This window comes from Daphnia pulicaria, chromosome 7 (genome assembly GCF_021234035.1).
Source record: "Daphnia pulicaria isolate SC F1-1A chromosome 7, SC_F0-13Bv2, whole genome shotgun sequence".
NCBI lineage: Eukaryota > Metazoa > Arthropoda > Branchiopoda > Diplostraca > Daphniidae > Daphnia > Daphnia pulicaria.
In genome coordinates this window covers 3,219,426-3,231,988 of record NC_060919.1, presented here as the reverse complement: position 1 = coordinate 3,231,988, position 12,563 = coordinate 3,219,426, and the positions used below count along the sequence as shown (strand labels likewise).

The following is a 12,563-nucleotide window of genomic DNA, read 5'->3' as shown; positions in this document are numbered from 1 at the left end:
GTGGGCTCACTATTTAAGTGAAATGAAAATGTCAGCGCTTGAATTTTGTAAGTCGAGTCTATAAAATCTAAAAAAGGGGAGAAATATTCAGAGCTGAATTTATGATACAAGATGTACATACAGATTTTTTCTTTTTAAAAAAGGGCATCGTCCTAAATTTAGTGCTGCATCATCACCTCTAGCTGAGACTTTTTTCTTACATTTTTTGAAGATGTGGTTCCATTATGGCATTATTTGCTTGGGGGCCTAGACTACTGCACTTTTTGAAAAGTAAAGAAAAGTGAGAAAATGTAGGTCGTGTCAATTGTGCAATAAATCATTTCGCTAAATTTGAGTATTTATTACTGCGGAAATGCCTTGCATAAAGGGTTGCCGAAACTTCCTTCTCAACCCTTTCTGAAAATCCATCATGGCCGACTCTGACCAATGACGTTCGAGATTTTGATTTTGAGGAAGGGTGACGAAAAAGTTACCCCCGGAAAAGCCTAAAAGGCATTTAAGCAGACGTCACTTAAAATCAGTTGCAATCGTTCACGTGGCGAGGTTGGAGGCTGCACAGCACTGGCCTTTTTTCAATCTTCTTTCAAATTTAATTTTTAAAATAATGGAAGACTCCATTCATTCTTGCCAGCGCAGTGCTTCTGATCAGTTTGATATCGATATTGAAAATGCCTTTGCCAAAATCAGCATCATACCCAATTACCCTTTACTGAAAGAAATGTCTCATCAGCCCAATATGCCGACAAGATACGAAACAGTTGGTACTGCTCGGCCCATTCATATGTTCAATCAGATTGCACAAATTAGACAAGTGCAATTGCAATAAGCCTTCAATTCCTTGTTTTCGCAGGAATGTTGGACGGAGAGGTCAAATCGATCGAGAATCGTGCAAATCGACAAATAGAAAACTATTTTCGACTTCGTAATCTCAGCCATTGGAAATGGAATGACGAAATCCTACCAGATGTGTTAAGATGTGTTTATACCACAACCAACAAGGATTTTGCTACGTTTTTACCTGTCGAAACGAATATTTGGTGAGTGTACATTTTTATATTGTTACATGTCAATGTGTTGTTTGCCTAGAATCTTGTCAGTTATGCATGTTTTTTATATTTAAATGAATAGGGTTAGTGGCTACTTTCTGCCATGTGGATTATTTGTTGTTTGCCGAGAAATTCGATTGGCTACCGACAGTGATATTAAGGCTTTGGCCTTTTATGGAATTCCGTGAAAAATGTTTTTCCAAAGCTGCGGATTTCAGCTCAAGATGTGTGACAGATGCCGAAGAAGTGTTAATCCTTAATTTTTTTTAACGTTCAGTTTTTATTGAGTTTTTTTTTTTTTGTAATCTGTCCACACCGATTTATAATCAGTAAAACAATTGAATCACTTCCATAATTTATTTATCATTTCCTACTAATGATACATTCTAACTAATGACTTAATCTCTCATAGCACATAGCCATCACCAGTAACTCTTCCCCAAAGTTTTCTTTACCAAAAATTATTTTTTAAGAATTCAAATTACTCCACAATCAATTAGAAATTGAAAATGGGTTCCATTTGATGTCACACGGTGCTAGACTACTCATGGAAGATGCTGTCAACTCATTTGATATGTGCAATGATGATCTCACTTTGTTAGAAGACACATGCAATTTACATTTTGTAAGGTGGTGCAAACATGCAGCTCTAATCAAATTTACTTTTTTTGCCATAGTTTTGTTATCATGCTTTATTATCATAGGTCATACAGTCATATGTCATCTATGTGACTCAGTTGTAAGCATTTAATGTGCCTTTGGAAAAACCTTTAGTTAATCAACAGTTGATAACGGCTTGTTTGTCGGTAACGTTTATGATCAAGTGTCCTGTATTGCATTAACAATAGGTTATTCCGGGGGTCTTGCTTTGGATTTTAAGTGGGGATGTAAGCTTTTCAACCTGATTGACTTAACACTACGTTTTGTTGTACTCCGGAGCGACCTCATTGAGTTATAATTTTCAATTTAATGTAGGAAGTCACGATGGAATTAACAGTTTAAAGTAACAGTGTTATCTAAAGTCGTATATTGTCGACAAATTAATTATTTTCTTACAGATTTTGTGGAGTGCCCGTGCCCTGTAGCGTAACGTGTGATGTGTAAACAGTTTTGTTTTTCTCCTAAATGTTGATCTTTTCCTAATTAATTTTTAGTTTTTTCATATCTAAAGGAATGTCAAATGAATGTACACAAGTTTGTGTAACGATAGTATGTGAACTTTATGGTGGGACTAATTTTCGATTTCTTACGTCCCATCACCGGTGTCGCAAGCTTCAAAATATCCAAACATCCCGAGAATGCTGGAGAAAAACAAGAATCCATAATAATGAGTAAATAGCTGATGAATGTAATGATGCTACTAAATTTTTAAAGAATTGTTTAATTGTAGGTGATCCTGTTGTTGGCCAGATAATTCCAAGCTTAAGCATTTCTGGAAACTCAACTTGAAGATAATTGACGTCCTATAGGATTGCCCCCAGCATGAATTCATCAGCTGGATGGTCCATTCTCAGCTGTGCTATCAGCAAGTCGGCGTAAGTGTTTGTTGTATAATTAGTGTATGGGCTTTTCTAGAAAAAAGATGCACTAAGTAAAGGAAACTGCCAAATTTTTCATTTAGATCATGCCTTCTGTTCGTGTAGTGGCGCGTTTCCTTGTTTGGGAGCTACTGCGCTCACCTGGGAATTCAACTCTGATCCTAAGTTTCCCAGCGACACCTTATCCGACTCATCCACCCGCTTAGTCCTACTTAACATAATGGATAAACACAATACCAGGTACGCAAGGTCTTTACGGTAAAATCCGTTTCATCCTTCGATATGTTGTTCCACCTTAATTTATTTTAATTCAGATAAAAATTTGTGAAATAAGCGGATTCCCAAAATACTTGTGTCTTGTTGTTTTAAGTGGTAACGGTTTATTTTACCATCAGGGTTTCCTGGCCTATATTCTAAATTTGAAAAGGAGAATTTTAGAATCCAAATCACTCAAAGAAATTCTCTTTATGATAGATACTTTCTGCCTTTTCCAAGAATTTTCTAGTGAATTCTTTTCTTTGTGATTTTTCGTCTTTTAAGGATGGAATTGTCGGCTTCGTTATGACATGAGGGGTAGTCGAGTGGTAGAGCACCTCGCCATATCTTCACATTTCTAAGAGGTTACAAATATAATGAATGGGTGGAGCACAAAGATGTTTTGAAATGAAATAATTAAATCTTCTAATAGGCTAGTTCTTAAGACTGAGACTCTAATTGCTGTTGAAAACATTGTGTATTTTTAAATCATTCTTCAACATTGCACACTAATTAGTTTCAAACATCAATAAATAAGATTACATAAACTTGTAAAGACTGATAGTCTGATTTAAAGATTGAAAATATTAATTAAATAAGCATGACATATAGACAAGTAAAAATATAGTTATATTTTGATGTGTAACGAATAAATTTGTTCTTTCTAATATTTATCACTTTCAGAGGTGTTGCTGAGCTTCGTCGACGGTCTCTACTGAAATAGTCGGCACGATGATCTCGCTGTAGAACTCGGCGTTACGAACTTTGTACTTGAAATTGGAATAGGAATGCGCTCGAAGCCGAGACCCCCGACTCGATCCAACCGTGTCGACAATAGATCTGCCTGCTACTGCTGCCATTTTATTTGTCGAGAAACTCGTTTCATTCACGTCGTTCAGAGACAACTCGCGGAAGGTCCTCAGCATCCGGCCATTGCGGCGTTTGCCATTAGTGTGGCCGACATTGGAAGGGGTGACGCTTTGCGAAGAAGAAAATCGAGTGCAAGTGCGAGGCTCGCAGATGCGCAAAGCGCAACAAGCGTTTGTCGGATAGATGGTCATTCCGCGCGACTGGTAACTGGTTGGCAATCCGCCCGGCCAACTTTTACTGCTGCATTTCGGTATACCACTACTGTAGTTATTCGACCGGATGTCGGAGCCGATTTCTACGTTGCGTAAGGTGCACAAATTTAAAATGTAATTTTTGAGCGAGTTGCGGAAATGTCTATGAGAAAATCCAAAAACCAGCGGATCCATGACGACGGCCGTTTTGGCGAAATAGGCCGGAATAACAGTGAACACCCATGACATCTCTAAATCTTCCGGTCCAAATTGTCCGATGAGCGTCACGATGGCGTACGGAGTCCAAGCCGCCAAATAAACGAAAATGAGCGAGACAACAATTTTTGCCGTCCTGATCTCCGTCTGTCGCCGTAATTTGAGCAAGATGTTGTTCTGTGAGTTGGTGCAGATCGACTGACGTGCTTGAGACATGAGCGAGAACAAAATTCGACCGTAGCTGACGAAGATGAGTAAGACTGGAAGGAAGAAGCCAGCGGATAGGAGGAGAACATAATACGCCCGGTTAGACATTGTCCTTGTCTTGTAATCCCATGAACAGGTCGTCAGCAGTCCTTCCGGCACGTAGGATGACCATCCGAACAGTGGCAAACTCACCAGAATGGCGCAGTGCAACCAAATGAAGCCGCAAGCTTTTTTGGCTTGCAATCGACTGACTCTCCAGCGGCTGTCCACCAGTCCGATGACGAGACATCGTTCGCAGGCGATGGCGCTGAACGTTAAAATGGAGACCAGACCGAAGCAAGTGATGCCCATGGCGTAGAGTTTGCAGCCCAGCCGACCAAACGCCCAGCGGCCGTTGAAATTCGAATAGGCGGCCATAGAGTGAAGTATCGATGACGACATGTCGCTGAACGCCAAATTAATGATGAACGTATTGGCCGGTGGCGATCGGAGTCGTTTGAACCTGTAAAATGAAAGGTAAAAGCAAATCCATATTGTGTGTTTGATGAGGAGAGAGAGTTAACTGTCATTTCAATTCAATAGGAATCTATTATACCTTGAGAAAATGAAGAGGACTGTTCCATTAGCAGCTAGTCCAAAGATGCCAATAGTGGAGACAATCAATCCCATAATTATGAAAGCGTTTCGAGGGAAATGCTTCAAGAGCAGCAACTGTTCTTTGGTCCAGAACGGATCCTCATTAAAAGTCGAGAGCACCAGTGAATCGTTACGATCGATCTCCATCGCTATATCCACGCCGTCAGCACCATTAATTACGTCGTCGCTGCTGAAATTCATCCGGTCGATGTTCGTCCGCTGCGCCAAACAGGTATAAAAGACGTTTCCTTCCTTAAAAAAGAATACGTATTCTAGATTTAGACCTATGCTGAATTATTTGCATCAGCGTTAGCTGTCGAAACAGGGTAGTAATCGTTGAATCGTTTCCTCCTCGAAAGGTCGATTGGGTTATGTAATATTTACTGGAGCGGAGAAACGTGGGCGATGTCACATTTATCGTCTTTTCTCGTGCCGGTCGGCCGTGCGGAATTGCGTATGCGCTGCGTTGATCTAGGCGGACGCTTTTCTTTATTCTTTTCATTATAGAAGAAGCGGAAGTTGTGTGTACATTTTAAATTTAATGGCTAGCTCTAGTAAAGTTCAACCCGTAAAGCGTGAAATCGTTTCCTCGGTAGATATAACATTAACTTTGAATGTCAAGCTTGAACTGTGCTCGGCTGCGATAAGAAATCTCTTGTTACGTGTAAGACATTTATAAATTGCTATATTACTTTTTCTATTGAATGAGGAGGGAAAAAATAGCCGGGTTGTCAATATTTTATTTTCCAGCAGATTGGTGTGTGCCATGCATTGTATTCCTGATACAATTTTAATGTCAGACAAATACTTGATGGATTTTATTTTATTCATCCCCATCAAATCTCTCGCTTGAATTAAAAGATTTCGACATGTCAATATTGAAATGAAGTAAAAGTTTCGAATGTGAGAAGTTTACGACACCGGAATGATCATGAGATGAATAAAGGCAGTATAGGGTAGTTTAAATACTGTATCGGCTTTGAAATATGAAGTAGTGCCATAGATCCGATAAGTAACTTGAAGAAGGCCTGGGCCTAGTGTTTTCGGATGTGTAAGCTACTAGACTATCGATTATTTTCATGTGGGTAGAGATGCAGCAGCCGTAGGCTTTATCTAAAGTGAAATTGAATCACATTCTTTTATACTATTCCGATTGCTTTTTAAAACTTATTGTATCACCGGGAAATTAGGTTTAGCCACTCTCATTCAGTTTGTCGGTTATCCCTTGTGAGCCAATTAAAATTTGCTGGGTTTCAAAACGCATAATACATTCGTGTTTTTATTTACGAACTCCAAGCTTTTGTATAGCCAAACAAGTTCTTTTTGTCGGTATGGCTGCCCCAGTTTTCTTTTCTCGCTTGTGTCTGTCAATTTCATTGTTGGTGCTGTGATTCACTCCGGCCTTTCGTGTAATAGAAAACCGATCGATGGGAGAAAGAGCGGAAGGAAAACATTTTCGTAGGTTCTTCCCTCGGTGGATTGATGATGAACTCCATTGTAGCTTACAAATAGGATATTTACAGCCTTCTCCGTTGGTTGTGACAACTTGTTGAGTCCATAACGTCCATATCTATATCCCATTTTTTCCTATTTTTGGTCTGTTCGTGTAAAGCAACTATTCCGGGTACAATCTGACGAAATCTTGTTATAGGGATGATCAGATGCGGAAAAATATTTCCGTTTCAAACACGTTTCAAATTATTTCCATACGAATGTATACTGTATCAGCAACAGTTGCTGTGGGATACTTAGTTTGGATCTCAATAGCTTTCAACCGAAACTTGGTCCTTAGCATCAGCAAATCGCCTCTTCGTATTTATTGAAGTGGTAAAAAGTTTAGTTTTTCCATACCAACAGTTAGACGAGAAAAACCAGGGCTTAACATCCTCTTAGTTTGAAACTATATTTTTACACACGCGCTTGGCGTTTAATACTTTAAAATCTCTTTACTTTCTATCCCTTTCTTTTCAACTCTGATCTGGCACTATAGGATGTGTGGTTGAGAGTCGCTATCTAGGACAGGGGATAACACACGGACAAAGCTGTTTGTTTACTTTTTTTGTCCGCTTCGCATCATCATTACCGTTTTACTAACGTGATGGCGCACCCTCTCTTTAATAATCTTTGTCCTTTAAACCGTACTTACTTGATAAAGCGCTTGACAGGATAGAATTATCTTAACTATTTATACGACAAACTTATTTTTCAGAGAATTACACACGACATACATACTCAGACAATATTTATGGAGGACACTTTAGCCAGTGCATTAGCCGTCTTCCCTGCATCATACACCAGTATTCCATGAATAATAGAGCATTAACAAGAGGAAGTGAGTATCGAATTATTATCCATTTTAAAGCAATAATGTACTTTCTTATTTTTCCATCTCTGACGTCTTCATTCCTCTTAGCTACATTGTAGCATGTAGTTATTGATCATTATTATGTCTCTTGTTTGTAATAAGTAAGACTATGTGCCGACTATGCGAGTTCACCGGACGACAAAATTAGATTTGAAAGGGCGTGCTCTACTTGCTCTGCGATCTTTAGATCCGGTTGGATAAACTTTGCGCACAATAAGAAGGCGGAATTCGAGGAATGTATTATCCGATATTGATATTCTGAAATTTCTCGTTTAACAGACTGTGATGGATTACCAGACGGGCGTCATAAAAGGATAAGGAGTACACCGGAAAAAAAGATTTTTTATGGATGGATTGATGATGCTAAGGTCGCAACAGCTATCTATCCCTGCCATAACCCACACGTAATAATAGTGACATTCCCAAAAGTTTTGATAATAACTGAACGCTCTCTGAGCGACACGAATGAACGAAGCCTGCATTCGAATCCATCACTATTGTGTAAAGCCTACGCACGGCACTCTTACCATGGAAGCTTCACACAAATGAAGAGGCTTATGTAAGTTACGTGTAACAAAATTTCTTTCCATTCCAGTTTATGATGCTATATACGAAATCCAGTTAGATTCACTAATGCGGTAGAGCGTATTTTGAACAAATACTCTAGAGCTTATTTTCAAGAAATAATTATGTCTTTTTATTCCAAATTTAAAAAAATTATAATAATTACAATACCAATTAACGCACAATTAAAAAAAAAACTATCGGATTTTCTTGTCGGTTATTCTAACAATTATTGTAATGCTAACCTTTAACGAAGCTGTTTTTTAAATTGTGTTTCAGGGTATGCAGAGCTATTCAGCACGCGATCTCCTAGGGTTGGACACGAGTTTGTTACTGATGCCGGTTCTCCGCAATCGTTCCGCTTTTCGCGATTGCCCACTGTTGCTGCTAGCAGCTAGTCAAATCCACCGCATCCCCCGGTAGCCGGTACGGGTCTGTGGAGCTATCTTCGTTGTCCTGTTAAGGGCATGCGCTGTCTGATGTGCGCATCAAGTTGCATCGTTTGAAAATGAACTTCAATTCATCTATGACAATGAAGTAGTTTTTTTTTTACTTCTACACTTGTAGCGGCCCGAATTGCTGTGTAATTGCTTGCGTGAAGTGCGTAGTGCTTACTCACGTTTGTTTTCTTCATTTCCAATTACAGCGGGGAATGCCGGGTTTCCAAGACAACGAGATTCATTCCGAACTTGATCATCTTTTGATGTCGGCAGCAGACGGCTGTGACTGACACGTATTGTCGTTTTATCGCTAGGAGCTAGGAGGCGACAAATTTAGTTGACGCCCAACTTGCTTGGGAGTTTCATGTAGCAGAGTCCTCCATAGAATCATGAAGATAGTATACTTTTGATATCAACACTTTTTCTCTTCATTTGTCAAACGAAAGGAAGAAACTGTATTGCCTCTAAGAGAACAAGTCCATTTAATGAATATAAATGTTGGTGAGTCACACGGTTTACATACCCTGGAAATTGAGGTGACTTACACATCCAAATTTCTTCTTATTCCCTTTACGTTTTCCTCTTCTCATTATTCGTTGAAGTTCTACAGGGGTCGTTTTAAAGGTCACTGACTCATCTGTAAGTGCAAAGTAAGATCTTTCCCTATAATCAGCACCTATTTGAAATTTTTGCACGCCGCGTTCAAGTATTCCCATCTTTTCTGCTCTTTGACTAATCCTCTTGGCACTTTAACACAATCGCAGTTTATCCGTAATTATTTCCTTAAGAGCGAAGGCGAAGCATCAACAGGGCTAGCATCAAAGTTTCCATTAATATGCAGTATGTATAAGTAGTATCACACAATAGATTATTAATCTCTTATTCAGTGTTGTAGTACAGCTTGCTGAGTGGCAATAAATCTTTGTCTCAGTTTGAACAAGCTTAATAATGGAAGCTTATTCGTAACTATATTTACATGTTTACTGTCGGCATTGGATTGCACCGTACGTGATTCTGTGAAGTTGTTTGCCTCGTAATACGTGTGATGATACTGTTTCTAATCAAGCATGGTTTTTCTTTCTATGATTTATTATTCCTTTCTATTTTTGGAAAACATCTCTTTGGTCGCGCGATCGCATGCATTAAATCGATTGCATTTTCGTGTCCTTGTATTATTATTAGCAGGAGGTAAGGACTTTTTCTATGTTAAAGTATTTGAAAAATTTATAAACGTTATCCAATTTACGGAGCCCTTTATTGGAAAATAGTGGGAAGCTTGGGACTAACGCAGTGTCGGATCACGTGTCAAAATAATTCGACGGTGCTTTATGTGATTCTCTCATGAGATATAGACAAAAAGACTTCGCTTTATACCACACAAACTGCCGTAACGTCGTTAGTCTTGTAAGAAACTAACATCCACCAACTAAATATTTTACTTCCTGTCCCCAATAGTTTCCTCAATTAAATTTTTTTACACGCGGGGGTAGATAATAGTAACGACTTATGTAAAAAGATGGTTTGGCCGTCTTATCGGTTAGGCCGCCTACAGGTACCGATAATCGTATTGGCTCCTAACTTCCTCCACAGCGGGGTACAGCGTTCGCTATAAACGAATCCTGCCAATCAGTTCGTATTACGGGCCAGGGTTGTTTAGACAAAGGACCATTACGACAGTCTTCCCGTCATCTTACGAACCTGGAAACACAAACACACCAGACAATTCTTGGATGACTGAATGACAACTGAGACATGGTACACGTCATTCAATTTCAATCACTTACTCAGTCGCCTTATAACCAACTGTAGGAGATCGTCTCTCCAACAAAGATAGTTTAACACACTCGGGGTCTCAGAACAGTTTCAGGTAAAAAAAAAAATCCATTAACCCCTATATCCGACTACGAATAAGGGCTTTTCTTAATCTGGAGATAACATTTATGCTAGTTTGACTTTAGATCACCAGCTAAATCAGGCGAATACATATTTTAGGCTGAAAATACTGGAAGAAGGGCTCCTCTTTTTTCACCTTTCACTTCTGATCATCAATATTGGTGCCTCTTCTAGTTGTCTGGGAGTCAGATCTGGGTGCTTTTTAAAAATATGAGACCCTCGAGAATTATCGTTGAAGAAAATGTTGCGCAAATTAGTATTCTGTCTGCTGTCGGTATAATTAACATTTTTAGCAACACGTAGCGAGTGGAGACAAATTGACTCGTCTACAACAAAGAAGATGTTTTGATTTTGCCAAGAGTTAAAAACTGCACATGTGACAGGTAGATGTCTCTGTAGACCGTTGTAGCATCGTCTGCTTGGTATGTTTTGTTGAGCACGTGTTCATGTTCATTTATTGAGTTGCGTTTCTCGTAAAGTAAGTGTTTCTTTGTTAAATTATACGATTTTACTCGAGATGTGAGAAAAGTAAAGACATAAACCCAAATCACTGAAAAAATTCATTTTTAATGATTTGTCATTCTTTGGAATAGAATTGTGTGTGAAGTGCTTCGGAAAGCCATTTGGTGTGGGAAGATAAAAAAAATTAATATCTGATTTCCGGTAAGATATCTGAAGATATGCGTTGTATTTTAAACACTAAAGAAATTTCCTTTGAATTAAAGGTACAAAACAATGGTGAAAAATGAGATTTAATGATTTTAGATGGGGTAAACCTTGTCCTATTGCTCATACCACATATTATTTCCCGAGTTTAGACTTTCAATGTTTGATCATGCCAAATGATGATGGTTCTAGGACAGAAGGACAGCTGTTACCTACAACAAGTTAGTTTACTGTTAGGAAATGGAGTAAATACAGTGTTAACTGTTAAGTAACAGACATTAAGTCATTAACCCTACCCAGAGATAAGTTGGCCTTAATATTTTGGGTCAGTTCCCAAATTCTTTTTGATATTCCTGTTGTAAAGAAACTGAATTTAAACTCCTTCAACTAATCTTTATCATACTAGGTTCTGGAATACTCATTCTCGCCCGGATGTTTGTTCGGATTTGGCTTATTTAATATCCGAAACAAATTGAGTTGGCTTTTGTTCCGGTTTCCCACGCGGTTGAGGTTGAGGATGACGACAAGTGTTTGCCATCGTCGAATTTAGTTAAAAGACCCCAAAAATAGGTAAAATATTGCAAGCGATGAGGAGTTTTAATGATTCATCTAGCAATGTTTTATTTCTATGTTAGGCACGGGGACAAAGTGACATCTCTTTTGAGTTGGTATTAGAAATAAAGTCGTTTCTCTCTTTTATTCAGTTATCGATAAAGGAGAAAAAATCTAAACCTCCACTGAAAGTAATTCATCGAAATTTAAAGAGGTAAAATCATTTATTGAATAATTTTTTTAACGGTTAAATGTAAATTTTCGTTCTGTAGCCATTAAAATTTTTTAAAGTTACATTTGAAATTTATACTAATTTAGATTGTTCAAAAAGAAGGAATCCGTTCTTGTCAATATTGAATTCTTATTTTCTTACTACCGACCCTTTATTTTTTTAGAAGAATTTCTATTTCTGAAAAATGTAGGCTATATAATTTTAGATGCGTAAATGGCAACATAGCCATGTCTTATTTCCTTCCATGCTTCCTTGCCTTTCTCTGAATCTTTATTCTTTTGTTCAGTTAGGCTTCCAGGCTATGGCCGCTGTCGGCTGCCGCCTGTTGCCGTGATCCGTCGTCTCGTGGATTTTTCCTGCATCAATGAGTATGCACAAAAAACGTGGGGTATGTCCTGACTTTTTTATTGTATTTTATAATGCTTTTATTCAAGGATTGTGTTGAGTGATGATTAAAGTCTATGTTAATTAAAAGCTGTAGAACCAATTGAGTTGTGGGTTAACGACATGTGACTGAAATCGCCACCAGTCATCTGTTAAATGTAGGTATTGTTACATTTTAAATGAAATATCCATTGAGATTCTGCTGAAATTATATTACCAAGGTTTTTAAAAAACTTAGCCTGGTAGAACTGTAAGTTACTGTGGATAGTGCCTCTGTTTAAAGTTCTTGTTTATTACTTACTTGTAAATTTGCAGTTTGTGTCAGTATTATTTTTTGTTAACAACTTGGACAAGACATTCTTTGTACGTCATGTTACTGATTTACAGATTGCAGAAGTGAATATTATTTTACTCTTATGCATTACAGGTGGCAAAGCCGTGTTAACACAAGTCACAAGGCAAGTCACGTCACAAGGTATTTCAATGATTTTCTCTTGCTTCTGCCATC

At 38.3% G+C, this 12,563-nt stretch overlaps 2 protein-coding genes and 3 long non-coding RNA genes across 6 annotated transcripts; 4 read left to right on the top strand and 1 right to left on the bottom strand.

The window, feature by feature from the left end:
* The first annotated feature begins 520 nt into the window (after nucleotides 1-520).
* On the top strand, nucleotides 521-1,396 carry LOC124350114. The gene is made up of 3 exons (XM_046801128.1): nucleotides 521-761; nucleotides 851-1,037; nucleotides 1,129-1,396. The coding sequence occupies exons 1-3, from the start codon at nucleotides 605-607 to the stop codon at nucleotides 1,232-1,234; spliced, it is 450 nt and encodes a 149-aa protein (XP_046657084.1). The 5' UTR covers nucleotides 521-604; the 3' UTR covers nucleotides 1,235-1,396.
* A 989-nt stretch (nucleotides 1,397-2,385) lies between these two features.
* Nucleotides 2,386-3,845, top strand: LOC124350420. Its single transcript, XR_006920927.1, has 3 exons — nucleotides 2,386-2,581; nucleotides 2,668-2,824; nucleotides 3,524-3,845. It is a non-coding gene; the product is annotated as an uncharacterized LOC124350420 (long non-coding RNA).
* LOC124350192 (rhodopsin-like) lies at nucleotides 3,520-5,186 on the bottom strand. The gene is made up of 2 exons (XM_046801236.1): nucleotides 4,919-5,186; nucleotides 3,520-4,825 (listed from the first exon to the last, which is right to left on the bottom strand). Exons 1-2 carry the CDS (start codon nucleotides 5,158-5,160, stop codon nucleotides 3,520-3,522), a joined length of 1,548 nt encoding a protein of 515 aa, XP_046657192.1. The 5' UTR covers nucleotides 5,161-5,186.
* On the top strand, nucleotides 4,749-9,269 carry LOC124350333. 2 transcript variants are annotated; one of them, XR_006920786.1, is made up of 5 exons: nucleotides 4,749-4,839; nucleotides 4,906-5,191; nucleotides 7,169-7,291; nucleotides 7,604-7,894; nucleotides 8,168-9,269. It is a non-coding gene; the product is annotated as an uncharacterized LOC124350333 (long non-coding RNA). The 2 variants fall into 2 exon arrangements; XR_006920787.1 differs by lacking the exon at nucleotides 7,169-7,291.
* A 1,363-nt stretch (nucleotides 9,270-10,632) lies between these two features.
* Nucleotides 10,633-11,382, top strand: LOC124350478. The gene is made up of 4 exons (XR_006921005.1): nucleotides 10,633-10,699; nucleotides 10,815-10,884; nucleotides 10,947-11,212; nucleotides 11,294-11,382. It is a non-coding gene; the product is annotated as an uncharacterized LOC124350478 (long non-coding RNA).
* Nucleotides 11,383-12,563: the final 1,181 nt, after the last annotated feature.